Below are 24,300 nucleotides of genomic sequence, written 5' to 3'. Positions count from 1 at the left end.
GGTGGGGTTGTGGCAGAGAGTGTTTTATAGCTTCCCAGTTGTTTTTGTCAAAACTGCTGCTGACAGGACCCAGCCTGCCCTTTCCTTGGGGACCCAGACCCCGCACATCCAGATAGGAAAGAAACCAAGGCCTCCTGAGTCAAAGTGCCCACCATGGCAATCCAAAACTCCAGGAGGAAAATGAAGGCTTTCCGGATTGACTTACAAGGGCAAACTCATCAAGGCCACCCACTGGGAGCTCGACTTAGGTTTCTTCTCTGCACCTGGCTTCAGGCCAGAGCCGTGAGGAAGCTCTGAAGAGCCCTCATCCCTCAGTCTCAGCTTCTCCCAGTCCCTGTTCTACGCCACAGATTGCAGAGAACACCTCAGGGTACAAACCACAGGAAGATGAACTAGAAGGGCCAGGTGAGGAAATAAGTGCAGAGAGGTTAAGTGACTCATCCAAAGATGCACAGCTAGTCGACAACAGAGCCCAGACTGAATCCCAGGACTCCTGGAGGCTAAGTAGATCATGAGGAACATAGCAATTGCTCAAGGAAAAGGAAAATGCTAGAATGCACAGGGGACCAACTGACACACTGAAAACCAGGCACCAAGACCCATTGGAATCTAATGAGATTAATTTTAGAGTAATAATATGATACTGACCATACTTTACTGTGAATATACACTGTGCCAGGCACTTTACTGCATACTGCACGTACATTCTTTCACTGTGACAAGGATGGTTATCCCCACTTAACAGATGGAAAAACTGAGGCTGGAAGAATATAAATAATTTACCCAAGACCACATGAATACTGAGGGGAAATTGTCAAGATTATCCCCAGCCCTTCTGCCCCCAAAGTTCAGGCCTTGACTTGTTATGATACTGACTTTCATCAAAAGGAGGGCCGTGATTCATGCCTGTAATCCCAGCACTTTGGGTGGCCAAGGTGGGTGAATCTCTTGAGCCCAGCAGTTCAAGATCAGCCTGGGCAACATAGCAAAACACTGTCTCTATAAAAAATACAAAAAATAGATGGATGTGGTGGCTCATGCCTGTAGTCTCAGCTTCTCAGGAGGCTGAGGTGGGAGGATCACTCGAGCCTCAGAGTTGGAGGCTACAGTGAGCCATGATCATGCCACTGCACTCCAGCCTGGGCCACAGAGTGAGACCCTGTCTCAGAAGAAACAAAAAAAGGAGGGACAATGAGCTAAATGTCCTCATTGATCTCATTTCTTTTAGGTTGCCATATGTTCAGGCCCTAGACTAAGACATCTTCTAGATGAAAGTTAAGACAAAAAGTATAAACCTCTCTGAGAGAAATAAACCCATGAATGGGCTGGTTGGGCTAATGTGGGCGGTAGAGATGCTTTTTTGGGTCAAGCTTGGGCTTATATGTGTGTGTTTGCCATGTTGAACACCAAGACTCTGTGTCTTGACATTTGACATCTGACGTAGAACCAGGATCCTCCTGGTAGGCCAGGCCAACAAAACAGGGCCTATTTTTCCTAAACATTAGAAACCAAAAGATTTAGTAAAGTTGGTCAGACATTGATGCTGCACACCAAGATATATCTGAACAATTGACAGGGCTGGATTCCAGAAGGTTTAATTAGTAAGGGGATGTAGGGGAAAATCCAAGATCCTTCCCAGGGAACAGTGCTGTGTTAATTCACTCCTAGGAGCCCCTACCTATTACCCTCAGAACAAATCCTTGGCTTGCTTGCTGCCTGGAAGAGAAATCATGCAGGCGTTTCAGAGCATTAAGGAAGTTATTTCTTCCTCATGTTCACTCCGAGGTCAAGGACAAGAATGCTAGCTTTGGCGTTGGGAGGACTTCAGTTCAGTTCCCAGCCTGAAATTAAGTCTTGCACTGCAGTATAAAACAAGTGTTTTACTTTTCACTTCATCACATTATTGGATTTGATTATGTGGATAATCAGGGCTGCTCCAGAGCACATTTGCAGGGCAGTCTAAGCAGTAAGCCATACATGGCAGCTCTACTAAACCGGCACAGCAGATGGTGGTGTGAAGTCCATCCAGCAAAGCTCCCTCTCTTTCCCCATTCTCCATTCTGTTCCAGTTCAATGCAGGAACTGTATGAAATTCACCCCCTATAAGCCAGGCCCTGTGCTGGGTGCTAGGAATAGAGCTACAATGAAGTCAAGATTCCTGCTGCCAAGAGACTTCCACTCTAATAAGAGAGACACACGGAAGTAAACATAATCTCAGTGAGGTATGAGGCATGCCTTTAGAGGTATGTAGAAGAATGGAAACTGCACAGAGGAGTGTGAAATTAATTGTCTTAGAGAGGGGTAAAAAGACTTGCGGAGAAGTGATAACACAAACCAAGTTTTGGAGGATGAACAGAAACAGTGAAAATGATAGAGTGAGCAGAGGGGAAGAGCTCATGGAAAGGGATAGAGTACGAATCAGAGGATCCCTGGGCTCTTTCAGGAATGTGGCTACTCACTTATTATGTCACCAGCACAGCTCACCAACTCGGACATACAGAGGAACAGCTCCTCTCACCTGCTCCCTGCTTGTGCCTCCATGGGTCTCTGACCCCCTTAGCTTAGGCCTCCTGCTCCTAATTCTGGCCTCTGGGCCCGTGGCCCCAGTAACATGTTTTGGATCCATTTCCCTGGCCTTGACCTTCTGGACTCTTTTGGGCATAATTCACTCTACGATCTGCAACTGTGAATGAGAGACCCTCTTCCTTCCACCCTGCCCTGTGGTGTTCCAAAGGCCAGGCCAGCCCAGCTTCCCCAACAGCGACCGGATGCATACAAGGATCTGTAAGTGTCTCAAGGAGCTAGACTACCACACATGAGTGGCAGTAGATATGGTTCCAGAAGCAGACAGGACACCAATCCAATTCCAGCTAAGGAGTTCTGCAAACATGGGGAACCACTGAAGGGCCCGATGCTGAGGACTGGCAAATTCTGAGTTGCCTTTCCAGGGGCTGCTCCAGAGGAGACAGGGTGGATGTATTGGAGAGAGAAGTACTAGGAACGAAGGAAAAAAAAATGCATGGAAGGCCATTGCACTAGTTGAGCAAGACTTTGAGTAGGAGACAAAGTCAGGCTTGCCTGCCTTTTGTGGCTAAGACAATCATGGACCTCCCTGAAGGCAGGGGCAGGACAGACCTGAGGTCCCCCTCACTCTCTCTCGTGATTCTGATTGTTATTGAAAGCTGCCTCCTACCACATCACTATCATCATTCCCCCCCCGATTCTCTACCTCCTCCTTTTCCTCCTCCTCCTCTTCCTCCTCCTCTCTTCTCTCTCCCTCCCTCTGTCCCTGCTTCTTCTTCCTCCTCATCCTCCTTCGTCTTCTTTCTCTCTCTCCCTAAAGCAATATGCCTTGCCTCCTGCCTCTAGCTCAAGCTGCCAGACAAGACAAAATGGAAAAGTAAGACAGAAAAGGAAGTCTGAACTATAAAAAGCCAGCTGAAGAGCAATCAGCACGTGTCTGGGAGAGGCAGACGTGACAGGAGGAGCTCGTCCTTGCCACTGTCAATCAGAGGTTCCTGAGTAAGGAGACCTGACAAAGGTTTGGGCCTTCAGGAGTCTGGAAACCCTGGGGTGCTCAACAACAACAACAACAAAAAACAACAACTTTCGTCATGGATTTCATCACCTAGGATCCTGGAGGAGGAAATCACAGCTCTCCCCAGCGATCCTGCCAGGCAGATGGTGGGAAATAGAGATCCACTGAATAGCACCCACAGGCTCATGTTCTGGCTTCCCTTGTCACCACCTGCCACCTTCACTGTGGCCCAGAACCATCTTCAGTGACTCTCCACAGGTCACAGCAACCTGTTTACAGATGGCTAGAATTCCCAGGCACTTTTAGGACAGGGGACTCGGGATGGTTCCAAGCAGACAGCAAAGTCTTCTCTAAGAGAAGCTGCTCCTCCCGATCTATTTTTGCCGATGTAAACACTTGCCAAGGAAACAAGGCATGTGGGCATGCGCCGGCCCTGCAGGCCCTCGGGTTGCTGCAAAAGGCAACTGGAAAGTCACATGTCATAACAGTGGAAAGTACATATGCAACTATTCTTAGCCCTGGAATGTATACACTGTCTCCCTGCCCAGCAGTCCTTGCACAAAGCTCTAGAAAACTATGAAAGTGCCTTCAGCATAAACAAATCCAGAAATCTCCCAGGACAAATCATTTGCCAACTGGAAGAAAGGCCTGGGGTTTATGGTTTCCCTCGGAGCTAGAGGTAGAAACTCTCCGGGGGGATAAGCCAGACCAGGCACCAGTGGATGTCACCGAGGCAAAACAAGGTAAGTGTCCCTCATGCTTATTTCTTCTGCAAGTAGACAGCCAGGTGTCATCCAATAAACCAGGGGATTGTTTGGTCTTTCCTTTTATTTATTCCATCTTTAAAACAAGACTCAATGAAGTCATATTTAAATATATGTATCAAAGCTCCATTTTCTTCCCTCTTTTCTGTCCAGTGACCCAAGGGCCACACCTCCAGAGTATCATCCTTGGGGAATGATTGACACCCAGAAAGAGATGTTTAGACATCTGTTACTCAATAACAGATATGCCATCGGTCTGGAAAAAGGCTCATGAACTTCAGCTGGTCAAATGCATGGACTGTTATCTTGCTTCAGACTAACATTTCAGCTTCTGATAACAGAGTAACTTCCAACAACTTTAGTTTGTTTGTTTGGTTGTTTCTCTCAGATTAGCTGAAGATACTATTTGCCTATTACTTTTGAAAATAACCATAACCCAAAAGGGCTCAGGTGTGAGATGTATATAGCCTTCCTTTCCAATCTTCCCTACACAATATCCATGGTGACATCCACAAACATCATGGGGAATGGAATAGGAGCACTGGTCTTGGAGTCCCCGCAGCTGAACCCTCCAGCACATGCAGCTGAGAAAGATTTGACTCTTGCTGACTCTGGGGGCTTCCTTCCCTCTTTGTAGGATGGACAAGGAGTCACCAGATGGGCTGCTCTTCAAAGACCAGGACTTCTCTTCTGACTTGTTGAGGCAGCTCAACTGCTTAAGGCAAAGTAGGATCCTGACTGATGTGAGCATCTGTGCCGGTGCCCAGGAGATCCCCTGCCACCGTAACGTGCTGGCCTCTAGCAGCCCCTACTTCAGGGCTATGTTCTGCAGCAGCTTCCGGGAGAAGAGTGAAGCCAAAGTGCAGCTGAAAGGCATTGACCCCCCAACCCTGGACCAGATCATCTCCTACGTGTACACGGGGGAGGCACGTATCGCCGCTGACAATGTCCTCCCCGTGATGGAGGCCGCCTCCATGCTACAGTTCCCCAAGCTGTTTGAGGCCTGCTCCTCATACTTGCAGAGCCAGCTGGCCCCCAGCAACTGCCTGGGCATGATCAGACTCTCAGAAGTCTTAAGCTGCGAGACCCTCAAGAAGAAAGCCAGGGAGGTGGCACTGACATCCTTCCCAGAGGTGGCCGCGTCAGCCGACCTGAAGGAGCTCTGTGCCTTGGAGTTGAGGGACTATCTCGGAGATGATGGGCTCTGTGGGGAGGAGGAAAAGGTGTTTGAGGCCCTCATGGTTTGGATCAAGCATGACCTCCAGGCCCGGAAGCGATACATACAGGAACTGTTCAAGCAGGTCAGGCTGCAGTACATCCACCCGGCCTTCTTCCACCATTTCATCGCCAACGATGCCCTCCTGCAGTCCTCACCTGCATGCCAGATCATCTTGGAGACCGCCAAGAGACAGATGTTCTCTTTGTGTGGCACCAGCGCCCCAGACTGCAAACTCCTATTGCATGTCCCTCCAAGAAATTCTTACCAAGATTTCCTCATCCTCTTGGGTGGAAGGAAGGACAGCCAGCAGACCACCAGGGACGTCCTACTGTACAGCAAACAGACCGGCCAATGGCAGAGCCTTGCCAAACTCCCGACACGGCTGTACAAGGCCTCTGCCGTCACCTTGCACCGCAGCGTCTATGTGTTGGGGGGCATGGCTGTCAGCTCAGGGAGGAGCCTGGTCAGTCACAATGTCTACATCTTCTCCCTGAAACTCAATCAGTGGAGGCTGGGGGAGCCCATGCTGGTGGCCCGCTACTCCCACAGAAGCACTGCCTATAAGAACTTCATCTTCTCCATCGGGGGGATTGGAGAAGGGCAGGAGCTCATGGGCTCCATGGAAAGGTATGACAGCATCTGCAATGTCTGGGAGAGTATGGCCAGCATGCCCGTGGGGGTGCTCCATCCCGCAGTCGCCGTGAAAGACCAAAGACTCTATCTCTTTGGAGGAGAGGACATCATGCAGAACCCTGTGCGCCTTATCCAGGTAAATGGCCGGTTCTTCCCATCACGTAACTGCATGAGTATGTGTGCATGGACACACCCACACCGGCAAGCACACACATGCACAGGCATACATACACACCAACAAACACACATATGCACGTAAATATATATATATGCACACATATACACAAACATATGCATACATGCATGCACACATATATGCAGAAATGTATATTCATGCATACATGCATACACATATGCACACATATATGCACATGCCAGCATGCATACATGTGCACATGCATACAAATATACAATTCATGCATGCATACACACATTTACATATATCTACACATACATGCACACATTAATACATATGCACGAACATGAATACGTGCATACATGCACACACATGTGCACCCATGTACACGCATACAAACACTTGTTATTTGTAAGGAAGGAAGAGAGGAAGGGAGGGAGGGAAGAAGGATTTTCAGCAAGATTTTTTTCAATTTATGAATTCTTTTTGTGCAAGAATAATACATACAAAGGATATCAAATACCATCCCTATGCACAGAGTTTATCTTCATTTGATGAGAAAAATATATATCTAAAAATTCAAGTTATTATAGAGCATATTGAATGTCAGATAGTGAAGTCCCATAGGAATTTGGCAGATGCTTCTAACTCAAGTCAGTAAGGCCTTAAAAGAAGATTCCCAAGCCTTGGTCCACACCTCTGTGACCAAATCCCCTGGAACCTGACCTCACATCACTGAATCAAAATATCTTTGTGTGAGATCCTAAAATGTATGGTTTACAAAAGTCCCAAGGAGACTCTGAGGTGCAGCCAGGTTGGGAAACCCCTACTTTTAATGATCAGCAGACATTAATTTCACTAACAAGCTGTCTGAGAAGTATGATCAATAAAGGCCACATTTCAGAATATTAAGTGTTTTCCAACTTTATGCAAGTTCCTGGTAATCTCTGCAGAACGTGAATATTGAGCCCGCCTTTACAGATAATCAGAAGCACCCACGAGATGTACTTTGCTCATTTATGAGAGTTATGTTGAACACCAACCACTGTGAAGGGCCTGGAGACCCAGCAATTTACACATAACCCTCAGTTGCAATTCAGACGCTGAAGAGAGGGGTGCTCTAAGAGCACAGACGGGATGCCCTAAACCAGTCTAGAGCAAGCTTGCCCAACACGCATGCAGCCCAAGACAGCTTTGAATGTGGCCCAACACAAATTCATAAACTTTAAAACATGATGAGATTTTTTTTGGCGATTTTTTTAGCTCATCAGCTATCATTAGTATTAGTGTGCTTTATGTGTGACCCAAGACAACTCTCCTTCCAATGTGGCCCAAGGAAGCCAAAAGATTGGACACCACTGGTCTAGAGAGAATCAGAGAGAGTGCCAGGGTTAAGGGAATGTTGGAGCAAACCCTGTGAAGTTGGCTGAAGCTGACTTGAGCAGAGAGGCAGGAGAGGAGAGAGGAAGGTGGGGATGGAGAATAAAAGGGGAGGGACAGGGGTGGGGTGGGTGCTAAGAAAGCACGTAAAGGAAGATCCAACTTAGAGAGAGATGCAGGAAGCTCCTGCACCTCCTGAAGCCAGAGTCAGAGTTTTCTCTTGAGGGAGCGGGAGTGGTCCTGGGTAAGGGAGCAGCTCACATGAAGGCCCTGAAGCACAAACAGGTGCAGCCCATGGCCTTGGGCAGCGGAAAGCAGGACAATGAAGTTGCAAGACAGAGCAAAGAGGAGAAGGGCAGTGTGCAGAGGGCTGGCTAGGGGCGGGCATCAGTCTTCATGCGATCTCCATCAGCCCCCTTCTCAGGCTACTGGGAGCAACCTCCTCCACCCACATCACAGCCCCTGAGCCCCTCCTAGAAAAATCCTGGAACCTTCTTGAGGGATGGATATTTGTGGAGATGAGGCTGGCCTGGCTGGGCTTTCTAGGCCTTGTCAAAGAATTGGGATTAGCCTGAGAGGAACAGAACTTCATTGAAGGCTTTCAAGAAAGGTGGACAAGGTAAAACACATTCACATTTTTAGAAGTTCCATCTGGATGCCTTGTAGAGAAGGGATTGGAGGGGGCCTGAGTGGACAAAGAGGAGAACTGGGAGACTGTTCTAGAGTTCCAGGCAAGGGTGGTGATGGCTTGGACTCGGTCAGTTCCAGTGAAGATTTTTTTCTTGCCTTCACTTCTCCAGCCATTATTTTCAGCTCCTCCCTGACCATCCAGGCAGATTCCGAGTCTTTCTAGAATCGCTGTTCCAAATCCCATTCCTCTACTTGAAGTGGGGGAGACATTCTGCTCCCCTCCAGGCTCTGACCACACCATACAGATAACAAAGTGCTTCCATGTCAAGCTGGAGCCCCTCCTTCTTTTCTATTTTTCAAAACAGAGTCAACAAATATGTTCATTATTTCACATTGCAAAACTGCCATCGACCTTCTGAGAATAAAACTCAAAGTTTAAGCTTCAAGCTAGCATATCAAGAAATGTATAGTACCATCAAACAAGATGTTGCCAAGCCAAGAAAATATTAAACCTCTGAGGGATCCTTTTGCATTTCAGAATTAAGAAGAGAGAGAAGGGGAAAAGTATTCATTTGGATGCTTTTCTTATCTACTTTGCACTAGCTTTGAAATAGACATTCTACTCATTCGAATACAGTTTAAAATGAATGGCTGGAGTTGCTTGATGGAGCAGGTTGGATTTTCAGGCACCGGTTGAGAGTTTTCTTCATAGGCTTGTTCATCTGCGTGTAAGCGTTCTTTTCAGAACTACGCTGCCATGGGGTTACGATGCAAATCGCACTGTACCTGTACCTTTCCACCTGGCCTTCTCTCTACCTGTTTCTGGATGGCATTAAGCAAATCCTTTACCATAACAAAATATCGCTTCCTTCACTGGTCAAAGATCATCCTTTGTTATCCTTGCCCCAGCCTCTTTGGGGTATTACGAGCATGGTGAGCAAATGTTTAATCTATTTTTAAAGCCATACCCAAAGCTGAAGGAGAACAGAAAGGCCAGGAGGCAATTATTCATTCAAGTAAAATGCAACCAGTGTTTGCTTTTCTTCCAAGGATCCCACTTTCCAGAGAGTTTGTCACTTACATATTTTCCGATGAAACGGCCATTGTGACCTTCCCTTCCTCTAGCACTTGGCCTCTTCCAGGATTCACTGACTTCTTGAAGGACAGACAGAGACCTCACGAGGTCTCCAGTCTCAAAAGCCTTCATCAGGAAAGACCACAGTTTCATGGCTCCAGGCAGAGCCGTGAGTGTGGTGGTGAAGAGCATGGACTCTGGGCTTGGTCAGACCAGCCCTCCCACTCACTGTAGTTGTATGACCCTGGGCATGTCATTTGACCTCTCAGAGCCTCAGTGGTCTAAACTGAAAGATGGAAGAAATAATAATACCTACCTCATAGGATGGTTATGAAGATCAAATTTAGTAAACTGATTTTTTAGACATCTTTAATAATGCTGGTAATCTTACTTTATTTTATTTTATTTTTTGAGAAGGAGTTTTGCTCTGTCACCCAGGCTGGAGTGCAGTGGTGCAATCTCAACTCACTGCAACCTCCACCTCCAGGGCTCTAGTGATCCTCCCACCTCAGCCTCCTGAGTAGCTGGAACTACAGGCATGCACCACCACATGCAGCTAATTTTTTTTGTATTTTTAGTAGAGATGGAGTTTCACCATGTTGGCCAGACTGGTCTCAAACTCCTGACCTCCGTGATCCACCCACCTTGGCCTCCCAAAATGCTGAGATTACAGGCGTGAGCCACTGCACCCGGCCTCGTAATTTTATTTTATAGGAAAAGGTTTTCTAGCGAAGAATACTATGCCATTTTCCTCTGTAGATAAATGTTCTTGTTCCTTCTTTGCTTATATGAAATTCATCCTATATCTCTTGTGCTAAATTTTGCCCATAATGAACTAATTTACATTTGATATTTAGATTTTAAACTGAGGACACTCACAGGAGAACATGTTTCGGGGGTGTTGATTTGACACACTGTTTCAAAGCATGGCAAAAGAGCCTGCTCCCTTCGCTTTGGTCTTTCTCCCCTTTCTCTGCTGCATTTTTCTAGGACTGTAATGACTTTCGGGCATGAATTGTTCAAAAGCCTTCCTCACTTAGCCTCAGATTTATTCTTGGCTCTATGACCTTCTTGGATAAACTAGAACATTTAGAAATTTAAACATGAGCTAGAAATAAAAAATGATTGGAAAATCATTGGTTTTCTGAATACCGAAGTTTCTTCATTTCTCATTAAAAGAAAAACATGTTCCAAGCAAGGTAAGTAAAACACATATTACAATGCAAAACTCTTGGTCTATTCTATAGAATTACAGCCACCGAGTTCCTGGGGTCACAATAAGATCAATTTTTAATAATATACTTCTTCCTGTTTTTCAATACTGTTTTGTTTATTAACAATAGCTACATTTTTAAAACCAGAAAAAAGTAGACAGAAAAATCTCTCTCCTAGTTCACCCTCTTAATTACTACTTCTGTCTTTTTTTAAGAATATTTCACTTTAAAATGCAGTGCCATGATTCTGTCTCTCCCTCAGGTTTATCACATTTCCAGAAACTCGTGGTTCAAAATGGAGACAAGAATGATCAAGAACGTGTGTGCCCCTGCTGTGGTGCTTGGGGAGCGGATTGTCATTGTGGGAGGTGAGTCTGAACAGAGGATCACTGGGCGTGACACAAACTTGGCACCTTCCATGGAAAAAAGGTCACTCATAGACAGATGTTATTCTACAAGACTGTCTTTTCAAAAGCACATCCAACCAACCAGAAGAACGTGGAGAATCTGACAAAACTCTTTCCTCATCCAGAAGTTTTTCCCTGTCTTTATCTGTAAATAACGGATGAAATAATACTTATCTCACAGAGCTGTTGTGATAATTAATGTACTCGTGTATCTAAAGCACTTAGCACTATCCCAGATACACGGTAAATAAAAAATGTTTGCTTCTGCTTATAATATTAGCTACTAATAGTTTGTTTCTCTGTAATCAAATCATAGTGTCATGGTTAAGAGGACTGGTATTGGGGTCAGATAGACATGGGCTCAAATCCTGGCTCTGTCACTAACTGGCTATATACTTTTTAGCAAGTTAAACATCTTTCTGTGCCTCAGTTTGTCCATCCATAAAATGAGGATCCTAAAAGTAACTACCAGATAGGGCTGTTGTGGGGAACCCACTTCTGAGTTTCCAAAGGATTGTCATAGTTCTTGAGTGGGCATTTGAGAGAGGAAGAGGCCAATGAGGCTGAGAAAGTTACAGGAATCAGGAGGCTGCTCCCAATCTAAGAATGGCTTATATGCTGCCTTAACTTGGGGTGAAGGTTAGAGTCAGACAGATCTGGGTGCCAGCCCCCACTCTGCCACAAAGCAGGCCTTGGCAGGTTAGCTCAACATCCCACGCTCTAGTTCAGAGCCCCAGCCTCAGCCTTAGGCAGTGGCAGGAGTCAGACGCATCCCAGGACTGCTGACCTCCAGTCCCAGATGAGCAATGCTGAGCTTGCGCATGTGTCATTTGGTTTTCAGGTTACACAAGGAGGATTCTTGCTTATGACCCTCAATCCAACAAATTTGTCAAATGTGCGGACATGAAAGACCGGAGGATGCACCATGGGGCCACGGTGATGGGAAACAAACTCTACGTGACGGGCGGGCGGCGGCTGACCACGGACTGCAACATTGAGGACTCCTCCTCCTTCGATTGCTACGACCCCGAGACGGACACCTGGACATCCCAGGGACAGCTGCCCCACAAGCTCTTTGACCACGCCTGCCTCACTCTCCAGTGCATACCCCGCACATCTGCCCTCCCATGAGGTCGACAAGAAACCTTCTGCCCTAGTCAAAATGCTTTCTGTTGCCAGGGACACAAACCCAGCTCCAAAGGGCTTAACCCTTAAAGGCTGCAGGGAGAGCTCACAAGACTGAGGTACCAGAGTCGGGAGGCCTGGAACTAGGCATTGCATTGCCAGAACTCTCTCTCTCCTTCTCTGCCTCTCTTTTTATCTCTCTCCCCCACCTCCATCTGTCTCTGTCTCTCCCCTTTCTTTATTTCTCTCTCTCCCTTATCTCTGTCTGTCTCTGTCTCTCTCTCTCTCTCTTTTTTTTTTTTTTTTTTTTTTTTTGAGATGGAGTTTCGCTCTGTAGCCCAGCCTGGAGTGCAGTGGTGCTATCTCGGCTCACTGAAACCCCCACCTCCCAGGTTCAAGCGATTCTCACGCCTCAGCCTCCTGAGTAGCTGGGATTATAGGCATGTGCCACCAAGTCCAGCTAATTTTTGCGTTTTAGTAAAGACAGGGTTTCGCTATGTTGGCCAGGCTGGTCACGAACTCCTGGTCTCAAGTGATCCACCGGCCTCAGCCTCCCAAATGCTGAGATTACAGGCGTAAGCCACCACGCCTGGCCTGTCTCCTTTCTGTCTCAGTTTCTGTCTCTCTCTCTGAGTCTGTCTGTCTCCCCCTCTCTGCTTCTCTCTCTTCTCTGTCTCTCTGCCTCTCTCTGCCCCCTCTCTCTTTCTCTCTCAGTCTCCCCTCTCTCTTCCTCTCTCTCCTCCCTAGCTTTTCCTCTCTCTCTAGCAATCTTCTTCATTTACCCACACAGTGTGTGGACAATGACAAATGATAAACCCAGACTCATTTTCCAGCTTTATATCTTCAGGAGAGAACTTTGCCATTATCCATATATTAAACCTAAAAAACAATGTTTATGGCCCTTTTTTGAATTCCATGTCTACCTCTTGAGCCAATCACTGTTGCCAGGACTGGCTAGTCCTGGACCACATCCCCACAGACAGAGGTGGGGTTACCTGTTGTCACTGACAGCCCATCCAAACTACATATAATGGGTTAGAAGCATTTCCCCAAAGAGAGAAATCCAGACGAAAACCACATCTGCCCAGGACACCACTGAAATCCGGAACAAGAGGGCTGAGAGACCCCAGAGGATTCCTGGAACTGCTTGGTCCAGGTGGCAGCGTGAGAAATTGGCCCTGACCTTGTTTTTCTGCATTCTATGGACGTAGTACATTGAAATTCCAGACACGTATGCACAATTCAGTATCTAATGTTTGTAAAATTATCCTGCACTGCCAGAATAAAGTTTGTTTCTGGTGCCAAATGATGTTTTTCTGCAGCCTCTGGGGAGCTATAAACCTGCATAATTAATCAGGATGTTCATTTTGGTCAGTGTTATGAGGATTGCTCTTCTGGGGAAAGTCAACAAATTCCTTCAGTGCTTACAGCAGTCATTGCCCTCAGATGCCAGGGCTGACTATCTCTATAGCTCCTGTTATCTCGAGGTGCCTCCCACACTGGCTCAGTCCCAAACACAGGAATAAGCTGAAGTGGAGAACGGCAGTTCTCAGCGCTGCCTGCACAACACAGTCATCTGGGAAGATGTTTGAAAATGGGGCCAGCTCCATTCGAGAAAAATGAATAGGGATGCTTTGAGGCTGGGGGCAGAACACTGTATTTTTTGAAAAGCTTCCCAGATGATTGAAATGTACAGTCAGGGTCGAGAACCACTGCCCTGCTCAGCTGTGGGCACAGAAGACCTGCATGGCTGGTTTCATTCCCCTCCGGTCATGATCAGCCCGTCTGAGCCTAGCAATGTAGGCTAAGTCCTCTCCCCACCAACGGAAGCATCTGCCATCAGTCTTGCTGCCCTGAGCCTGGCACCAGAGTTCACTCCAAGCTGTAGCCTTCCTCCCCATCTGGCTCTCCAGGTTCATGTTCTAGACTTTTCCTTCTTTCTAAGTTGTCTTTTTTGTACTTCAGATTCTCCTGCTGGGGTCTGAAGCTCTGCTCTGCTCCCCAGATCTCTTGGCTGTGGTTCAGAGACCCTCCGTGGATCACCAGCCCTGCTCCTCAGCCTGGACACTGTCCCCTTAGCTGCTGGCTGGCATCTTGTTCCAACCTAGTCTCTTTAAACCCCGTCTATTCAGGCTCTCAGTCCCACCTCTATTAATTCACAGGACAGTTGATTGCTTAAAAGGGCATGGCACCCTTCCCCTCTCTTTTGCTCCCTCTCATGTGAAATGCTGGCTCTCTAATATGATTTGGCTGTGTCCCTACCCAAATCTCATCTTGAATTGCAGCTCCCATAATATGAGAGGACCCCGGTGGGAGATAATTGAATCATGGGGGTGGTTTCCCCCATACTGTTCTCATGATAGTGAATAAGTCTCACGAGATCTGAAGGTTTTATAAGGGGTTTCCCTTTTCACTCGGCTCTCATTCTCTCTTGTGTGCCACCATGTAAGACATGCCTTTTACCTCCCACCCTGATTGTGAGGCCCCCCCAGCCACGTGGAACTGTGAGTCCACTAAATGTCTTTTTCTTTATACATTACCCAGTCTTGGGTATGTCTTTATCAGCAGCATGAAAACGGACTAATATGCTCTCCTTCCCCTCCACCATGAGTGGAAGCAGCCTGAAGCCCTCACCAAAAGCAGGTGCTGGTGCCATGTTTCTTGGACAGCCTGTATAACCATGAACCAAATAAACCTGTTTTCTATTAATTACCCAGCCTCAGGTATTCCTTCATAGCTGCAGAAAATGGACTAACACATCCCCTCTTTCGTTTTCACACTTGCTGTGCCCTCCTCCTGAAAACATTTGCCCCATACATCATACCCACATGGTTCATTCCCTCAACCCCCCCAGGCCTCTGCTCAAAGATGCCTTCCTTCCCTGACCACCCACCCTTCATGTAATCCATCAACAGGTCCTGTCTGCAACACCCCTGGGAAATAGATCACAAACACCTCCAGCTTCTCCATCTTCCCTGGTGCTTCCCCAACTCAAGCCATCCTCATCTGATCAGCCTCCAAAATGTGCCCCCTGCTTCCACTCCTGCCCCATGAGCCTTCCTTGAGCAACAGTCAGAGTGATCTTTTTTTTTTTTTTTTTTTGAGATGGAGTCTCGCTCTGTCACCCAAGCTGGACTGCAGTGATGCAATATCGGCACTGCAAGCTCCGCCTCCTGGGTTCACGCCATTCTCCTGCCTCAGCCTCCCGAGTAGCTGGGACTACAGGCACCTGCCATCACGCCTAGCTAATTTTTTGTATTTTTAGTAGAGACGAGGTTTCACCGTGTTAGCCAGGATGGTCTCAATCTCCTGACCTCGTGATCTGCCTGCCTTGGCCTCCCAAAGTGCTGGGATTACAGGCGTGAGCCACCGCGCCCGGCCAGAGTGATCTTTTTAAAACACAGACCTGATCATGTTACGCCTGTGCTTAAAATGATTCCATGGCTTCTCAGAGACCTTTGCACAAAGCCCCCAATCCTTTATGTAGCTTCTAGTTCACTCCCTAATCCAGCACCCACCTATCTCTCTGGCCTCATCTTTTGCCACCCTCACTCCTTGAAGTTGTCTCAGGCCCAGCCATCCTTCTTTACTTTACACCCTTCTCTCTTTCCTCAGGGCCTTTGCATGTGCAGTTGCCATTACCTGATACACACCTCTCTTACCTCCTCACCCTACATAATTTCAATTTACACCTTACACACCAGATTAAGAGTCACAGCATCAGGTGTGTCTTCCATGCTTCCCCCACTCCAGTTTGGGCCAGCTCTCCTATTAAATACCCTTATCATTCCCCCTTTCGTTTTTCTTCTTGTTGTTGTTGTTGGGTTTTTTTGTTTTTTGTTTGTTTGTTTGTTTTGAGACGGGGTTTCACTCTTGTTGCTCAGGTTGGAGTGCGATGGTGCGATCTCGGCTCACTGCAACCTCCGCCTCCTGGGTTCAAGCAATTCTCCTGCCTCAGCCTCCCAAGTAGCTGAGATTACAGGCATGTGCCACCATGCCCGGCTAATTTTGTATTTTTAGTAGAGATGGGGTTTCACCATGTTGGTCAGGCTTGTCTCAAACTCTTGATCTCAGGTGATCCACCCGCCTTGGCCTCCCAAAGTGCTTGGATTATAGGCATGAGCCACCGCGCCCAGCCCCCTATTCTTCTCCTTTGAGACTCTTATCCTATTCGTAATTATTTGATCTCTGTCTTCCCCTCTAGACTTCTTATTCTGTCCTGTTCACCTCTGCATTCCCAGGACTGGCCTCAGTGTCTGCCACATACGTTATAGATCTTCCATAAAAACATGATAAATGAATTAATGAATTAGTAAATGAATGAAGAGGCTGGATCTACATCGTCTCTGAGATCTCCATCACAAATTCAGAGGTAAACATGTTGAGGCACTAGTTCCCATGCCCCAGATCCTCTGCTCAGAGTCATTCTGTCCTTCCCCCTTTCTTTCCCCCGACCCACCCTGAACTGAGCCTAGCAAGTCTGGGTGGGGTACAAAATCACATGGCCCACCTGGGTCAAGCCTGGTGGGCAAAGGGCTTTATTCAGGGCACCCTATCTGCCTGGAATTAGAAATGCAAGTCTTGTCTATAAATGCCTTCTGTGGCCTCCAAAAATCCTTCTGTTGGAAGCTTGCTAATGCCTTGACTGTCTTTTCCTTTCATCTCAGTCCAATATTTAATAAGGCGTCAGAGTCTGTGGCTACTTACAGCTTGTCCAAGTCACCCTGGGGTACAAAAGAACTACATAAATTGCCTCCTGGGATTTATAAAGAAAGATGGCACTAGGGCCAGACACATCGCAGGCCAGCTTTGTGTGTCAAGGAAGATGCCTGAATGGCCTACGAATCCACACACCTGGACATCCCAGCAGCCAAACCCATTATCTGAATGAGGTTTCAAAATAATCTGCAGAATATGAGGGCCCCTCTCCAACCTGCCAAGGACAATCTCAGCCCAGAAAGAAAGAGAGATGGTTTTGGCACAAGGCTTCATTGTCCTCACTGGCTGGGGAGAGAGTCACAGTCCATGGCTGAGGTCAAAATGTATTTAGCCAGCAGCCGTTAAACTGAAACGCTCTAAGTGAAAAATGTCAAACAGCCTGGCTAATCATCTCAACAGGCAATGAGGGAAGAGAGAGAAATTGAAGTAAAGCAAGGGCTCAGCAAGAAAACACAAAGATCAAACACCCCATGCCAATGCAAAGCAGTGAGCAGAGGAGAAGGAGCTAGCAGAGAAAATAGCTATGGCAGGAAGGAACTGAAGCAGGGAGATGGGGCAGTGGGGAGCAGGACCTGGGGAGACTGTGGCATTCAGCACCACACAAACCACCTGACTCCTAGCCAGCATCTTAAAAGAAGGCCTGGCTGTCCTGAGGCCTCCCTCAGACCACACACTGGCCAGGGCATGACCAGCTGGTTACTGCATCGGGCCATCCCCTGACAGAAGGACATGGCCCCAGCAGGACAGAGTCACTGGAATCCTGGCTCCTCTCTTTGAGACACTTCCTGATACTCTGCCCTTTGAGACCCTCCTGATACTCTGCCCATAAGCAGTGGTGGCTCCTAGGGTGAACCCTCCCAGCCTGGAACCTCCAGTCCCCCTCTAGATGGCCCCATCCTATGATCCTGCCTCAACCTCTTCAGCATCCACTCTTTCTGGTAACAACACAAAGGCCCAAGTATCTACTTCTTAAAACCAAAGTCCCAGCATAGGCTGAATTTACCTTTCCCACCTATAACAAAAGTCTGTCATATCCCAGAGGACAAAGGACTGTGACTGGTCTTACTCAAACACATCATCCTGCCTGGGATGTCTGGGTCCTCCCCTAGCCCCAGTAAGCCAAACACATCATGCCTCTGTGCCTTTGCACATGTTAGTCCCTCTGCTATGATGCCTTTCCCTACCCTTCCTAGTGAACTCTTGCTTGACCCTCACCTCCTCTGTGGAGCCTTCTCCAAACTTTCTACCCAGGATCCCTCCCTTGATTCTAGCCCCTGTCACACTGAAGCACAATAGGCACTTACTGAATCTGTCTGGAGTGGGAGCTCTTAAAGGGGGCAAGGACAGAGGCTTGGTGCCCTTTGAAGTCCCAGGCAAAGCTCAGTCAGTGTTTGGCAGACAATGCTCACATGCTTGTAGGATGAATGAATGGATGCATGAGTGAATGGGCCCCAAACATCATCGGGGTGTCCAGGCTGCTAAGGGGTGAAAACAAGGGCTAAATTATCAAACAAACTGGGAGTTTAAATCAGATAGAAACCTAGATGGTGTCTAACCTTTAAAAATGATTGCAAAGCCAGGCACAGTGGCTCCCACCTATATAATCCTAGCACTTTGGGAGGCCGAGGTGGGTGGATCACTTGAGCCCAGGAGTTCAAGGCCAGCCTGGGCAACGTGGTGAAACCCCGTCTCTACAAAAAAGATACAAAAATTAGCCAGGTGTGGTTGTGGGACCTGTAGTCCCAGTTACTCTGGAGGCTGAGATGGGAGGATCAGCTGAGCCCGGGAGGTCGAGGGTGCTGTGATTGCACCTCAGCACTCCAGCCTGGGCAACAGAGAGAGACCCTATCTTAAAAAAAAAAAAAAAAAAAATGATTGCAGTTCTATCTGAGAACAATGAAAAACATAGCCTAGAGTAGTAAACTATGACAGGAAGAAAATAATACGGATTTTTACCCAGAAAACCTTATTCAAGACCAGCTGAAAGCGTAGAGCAGATGGCCTTCGGATGATTGGGATCCCCAGATCTCTGCCAAGGTGCTGTCTTCTTAGATCATTTTTCAGAGAATTCCTCCTCCAGTCCCCCGGACTTGGGAGACATTAAAGCCTTTTTCAGCCAAGGTACCCCAATTTCCCTTCCCAGCAATCACTTATTGGCAGAAGCAGCATATTGCACTGCAGAGAACACAAACTTGGGAGCAAAAGAGACCTGGGCTCGATTCGAGTTTGGCAGTTCTACCACTTACTGGCAGTATTACTTTTGACAGGTTTCACCTCTCTGCACCTCAGCTTCCACATCTGTAAAAGAAGGAATTTTTACCTCCCTGATGAACTGTTTCAAGGACAGAGAGAAAGATCATGGACATTAATGGACACAGCACAGTGTCTACCATAGAGTGGGCAATGGACACAGCTCGGTTCTCTTCTCCTCCTTTCTATTTTGGCCCTTCTCCTTGTCCTGATTGCTGCCTAGTCTGCACATCCCCCATGCAAAACATTCCTAAATATCCACTTTTACCAAGGATCAGCCGTTGAAGTAGATGACCCAGAACAGCCCCTCCACGGCAGCGGCCATGGCTTTTCACACCGGAGGACCCGCTTCGTGCAGCTTGGTCCACCTTACAGCCCCTTTCAGAAGGTTTTGATTTTGCAGTTACCCTGACCGTAAGGGTGGCCCTTTTATCTCCACCAGCTAACTGGTCCACGCTTCTTAGTACTACTCTTCTGCTTATTCATTCATTCACACACTCGGTTATTCATGCATTCAACAAATATTGGCCATAGACTCCTATGTGTCAGACATCACATTAAATGTGGGAGTGGTGGAGTAGGGTGAGGCTCCTACTACCCAGGAGCTCACAGAGCAGTGGAGGTCTCCCAGCCTGATGTGCTGGAACAAGGAAAGGGGCAGGAAAGCAATGGCAAGACTCCAGTGGCTCATCTCAGGTGCTTCCATACTGTATTTGTTTCCTGGGACTGCTGTTACAAAGTATCACAAACTGGGTGGCTTGAAACAAGAGCAATTGATTCTTTTACAGTTCTAGAGGCTAGAAGTTCAAAATCAAAGTGTCAGCAGGGCTGAGCTCCCTCTGAAGGCTCTAGGAAGAAATCTTTCCATGCCTCTTCCTGGCTTCTGCTGGTTCTAACCATCTTTGACTTTCTTTGGCTTACTGCTGCGTCACTCCCATCTGCCTGAGTCCTCCCACGGCCTTCTCTTTCTGTGCCATTTTCTTTATGAGGACATTCTCATTGGATTTAGGGCCCCCCTTCCCAGCATGGTCTTATCTTGATTCTTACCTTAATTATATCTGCAAAGACTCGATTTCCAAGTAAGGTCACATTCTAAGGTTCTGAGTGGACATGAATTTGGGGGCAAGCACCAGTTGACCCACTGCAGATGCTATCTGCCCCCAAGAAGCCATTCTTGGGGAGCCCTCAGCCAACTCTGCCCCAGGCTGGGCCACCATGACACCGACTCACCCCATGTCCCACATTTCATCAAGGGCATCTCATGGCTGAAGACTGTGTCTTTCATCCCTCTATCCCCCACTTCTTGCATGGGACCTGCCACTGAGAAGATGCTAAGCAAATATGTATTGAACCTAACTAAACCATTTCATAGGGACTAGCAATTTTTTAATGGATTCCAAGGACTACAGGCCAATATATACAAAACATAGCTTCCAATTACCTTCCCAAAAGTCCAAGGTGAGCGACATTCACCAAATACCATCGGAGAAGGAATTAGGGTCCATGAAGAGAAGCCCAGGGCCAGGCATAAGAAATTACATAAGAAGACTAATCTGTTGGCACAATGTTACCCACAAGGTCCTGTTCTCAATCTTGCCAACATGAGCCTTTGGGGTGACGTCATGGGAGGCTGTATGTTAAAGCAGAAGCCGATGTGGAGGGTGCTGGGATGTGGGTGGGGTCTGCTTCCGAAATGTCAGCTCTCACGCAGTCTTATAGGAATTCTAGGCTCCTGTTCAAATACCACGTCATTCTCTTCATGTGGGGAATTTGGGTTTTGTTTTTCCTAAAGATATCCATGAGCCTCTTTTCCTCTTCATTTCACTTGTTTGATTTAATTAGAATGCCAGGGCCTGCGATCCAGAATTCCCCAGTAACCCTCCCATAACAAGTCAGTGGTCCAGAAAATGGTGCTTTGAGGACACAGATGGGGATTCAAGAATCTGAGGTGTTTGTAAGTGAGGAAGATGCAGGCATAGAGGTCTGTCCTATTCAAAATCAGCAGCTGTCTACGCCGTTTCCCCAAAAGACCTGTCAGCCCTGTCCACAGTCACAGGCAAGAGGGCCAACTCAGGGCAACAGCAAAATCAAAACCTTCTGAAAGAGGCTTTAAGGGAAGCAATGTAGCGACATCTATGCTGAAGATAAGACCAAGGAGAAAAGCAGTGGAATTCATTAGCAGGGCCTCTGAGACATTTATCTTTCATGGAGTGTTGGAGAAGAAAACAGAATTAATTCCCACTTTGCCTATGGATTTATTTGGCTTACTTATCTGAAAAGCAAAACTAAGAATGCTAATGGGGTTGAGGGAACCGAGATCATTCTCCACCTGGGACTGAGATCACTGGCGTTTATGCACATGGGCATAACAATTAGCCCTCAGAAGATTTTTGTTGAATGAATGAATCTGTGAATGACAATGGCTGACGTTTATTGCCTACTTACTCTGCATCAGACAGGATCCTAAGGGCTTCCCTACATGACCTCATTCAATCGTTGCAAGACCCTTCCAGCACCTCCACAGCACCCTTCCTGGCCACCCTATCAAAAGTAGCCCCCACCCCACCCACCGCATTATTCTCTCTCACCCCTTGTTTCTTCCCTTCATCCATTTCATCATCATTATTTATTGTTTATTTACTTTCTGAGTTTACTTAGTTGATGTCCCAAACCAAATGGAAGATCCATGCAGACACAGAACATGTCTGCCTTGTTCATCATTCGTGTCTGTTTCCCTGGTACCTGACACGAAGCAGACAATCAACAACACATGTTGAATGCATGAATGCATGAATGAATGATGGCAGTCCAGGCATTTAGGATGCACAAATGAAAGAGAAGATGTGTTTGTAGGATGGCATGGGGAATGCATATGGGGAAGGGATGGAATGGTCATGGCGACAGTCTTTGCCCCGTGAGTGCTGCTGGCAGCTGGGGGAAGGATGGAGAAGCCTAGAGAGTGCGGATCCCAGCCATTTCCATCCCTGGGAGAGATGACGAGCTTTGGCCACTTACAGTAACAATGGGAAGCAAAGGGAGGAGAGGGGACCTGAAACAAGGAGGCAGGATTCACAGAGAATGGATCACAAAGTGGATCCAATTGACCGACTGGACATCACTGAAGGGGATTGGACATCGCTGAAGGAGTGAAGCAAGGAAGCGAGAGGGCAGCTCCTAGCTTGGCTGACCCAGGATGCCCGCACTATCTGCATCAGGAAGGGGAAGTTTGCCCCAGGGCCACCAGCCAGGAGGTGAAAGAACCTAGAGAGCCACTGAAGAGTGAGTCACAGAAAAGTGTCTCCTGAGTCACAGAAAAGTGTCCCTTCCTGCAAGTGTTTCCCAAATCTCTCCCATCTTGCCTACAGTCTGCCTTCCCCCATTGAATCATAGGGGCCCATCTTCCAGAACCCTTTTTAAAACTCACCAGCCACCACTGAAAACAATTCGGACAATGGTTTGTGTGGTGATCTTTGATGTCAGATTTGGAGCCAATGTGCCTGGGGTTCAACCCTGGCTCTGCTCTTCACTGCTGTGTGGCCGTGGGAAAATTAATCAACCTCTCTGTTCCTCTGTTTCCTCATCTCTAAAGTGGGGACTATGATAATATTTCCCTTCTCATAGCATTTTTGAGGGGATTAACTGAATTAATATATGTGAGTGTGGTCAGCGTTAGCCATTATTACCATTACTGTTATCAAATAGAGTGTACTGCAAACAGCAATGGCCATGGAGCTCATCTCTGCCATCTGCTGACTGTGTGGCCCAGGGAAGGACCCTTCACTTCTCTGAGCTTCAAAGTCCTATTCAGTAAAATGGAGATGATGATGACATCACCCTGCACTGAGCTGAATGATGCTCCCTCCAAAACGATCTCACCTTATTTGAAAAAAAAAAAAAAAAGGTCTTTGCAAGTGTAACTAAGTAAAGGATCTCAAGGTGAGATCATCCTGGATTACTGGGAGGACGCTAAATTCAATGACAAGTGTCTTTAGGAAAGCAGAGAGATATCTGAGACATAGACGTATGTGTGCAGACCAAGGCAGAGATTGAAGTTACGCAGCCCACAGGCCAAGGAATGCCTGAAGCCACTCAAAGCTGAAAGAGCCAAGGAGGAATTCTCCCCTAGAGCCTCTGGAGGGAATGTGGCCCGCCAATACCTCAATTTTGGACTTCTGGCCTCCAGAACTTTGAGAGAATCAACTGCTATTTGTTTTTAAAAATCAATTGTTTTAAGCCACCAAGTTTGAGGTAATTTGTTACAATAGCCACAGAAAATTAATACGCTCCCTCACAGGGCAAGGATTGAAAGAGGTAGTTGGCACAAGGTAGCCAGCACTCAGCAACTTGTAATGATGGCGATTATAATTCACTTCCTTCCTCTGGCCCTTCACTTCTCCACCTGTAAAAGGAGAATATGAGATGGGATGAAGATGTCCAGGTTTTTGCTACCTTGTGCCAGCTCCTTCACCACTCAACTCCTTCACAACGTAGGCTGGGACCATGTAATTCTCCATCCCCCTCCCTCTCCCTCCTCTTCCTCACTCCAGGGATCCTTGGGAAAGAATGTACCAAGGCCTCAAATTTCTGTGTCCATCACAGAGGGTGTGGGCACTTGTCCTTGTCCCCAGCTCCTCACTAGAGGTGATGATGAGACCACACAATACTCAACTCCTTTGTAAGGTAGGCTGGGACCTCACCCAACCTAAAGCAGTTGCCCTCCAGATCTTCCAACCTGAATAAAGATTCTAGGCAAGTCATCCAATGCCACAGAGACATAGTTGCCCAAATTACACTTCTGAAATTATTGTATTCTCCTCCTTCTCAAGGCTGGAGGAGGAGAAAACACCTAAGATGATCATATGAATGTTAGGAGAAATAATAAAGAGATGAATGGCAAGAGGAATAACATATAGAGGTAAAATGTATAACAATGGCAGCAGAAAGGATGGGAAGGAGGAGTTGGCACTGCCTCATGGATGCATTGGTTGGGGATGCAAAGATCTCTCACCCAGACTATAAAAAGAAGCCCTCTCACTGCTCTTCCTGGCTCCATCCTCTCCTCTTCCAGCTCACTCTCCCCACTGCCACCACCAGGAGTATGGATTGAAGGGGCAATTCTAGCAGGGGTGGGGAGGAATAAACCCACTTATTTTTCTAAAAGATAGACCTAGCCAGATGACTTCTTTCTTTAAATCCCTTCAGTGGTTTCC

General features: G+C 47.2%; 1 protein-coding gene across 1 annotated transcript; it reads left to right on the top strand.

Moving 5' to 3' along the window:
• The first annotated feature begins 4,036 nt into the window (after nt 1-4,036).
• KLHL38 (kelch like family member 38) lies at nt 4,037-13,427 on the top strand. The gene is made up of 4 exons (XM_054498670.2): nt 4,037-4,281; nt 4,940-6,290; nt 10,852-10,957; nt 11,838-13,427. Exons 2-4 carry the CDS (start codon nt 4,941-4,943, stop codon nt 12,125-12,127), a joined length of 1,746 nt encoding a protein of 581 aa, XP_054354645.1. The 5' UTR covers nt 4,037-4,281; nt 4,940; the 3' UTR covers nt 12,128-13,427.
• Nucleotides 13,428-24,300: the final 10,873 nt, after the last annotated feature.

This window comes from Pongo pygmaeus, chromosome 7 (assembly GCF_028885625.2).
Source record: "Pongo pygmaeus isolate AG05252 chromosome 7, NHGRI_mPonPyg2-v2.0_pri, whole genome shotgun sequence".
Lineage (NCBI taxonomy): Eukaryota > Metazoa > Chordata > Mammalia > Primates > Hominidae > Pongo > Pongo pygmaeus.
Note: the sequence above shows the minus strand (reverse complement) of the source record. Positions and strands in the feature narration are given on the sequence as shown.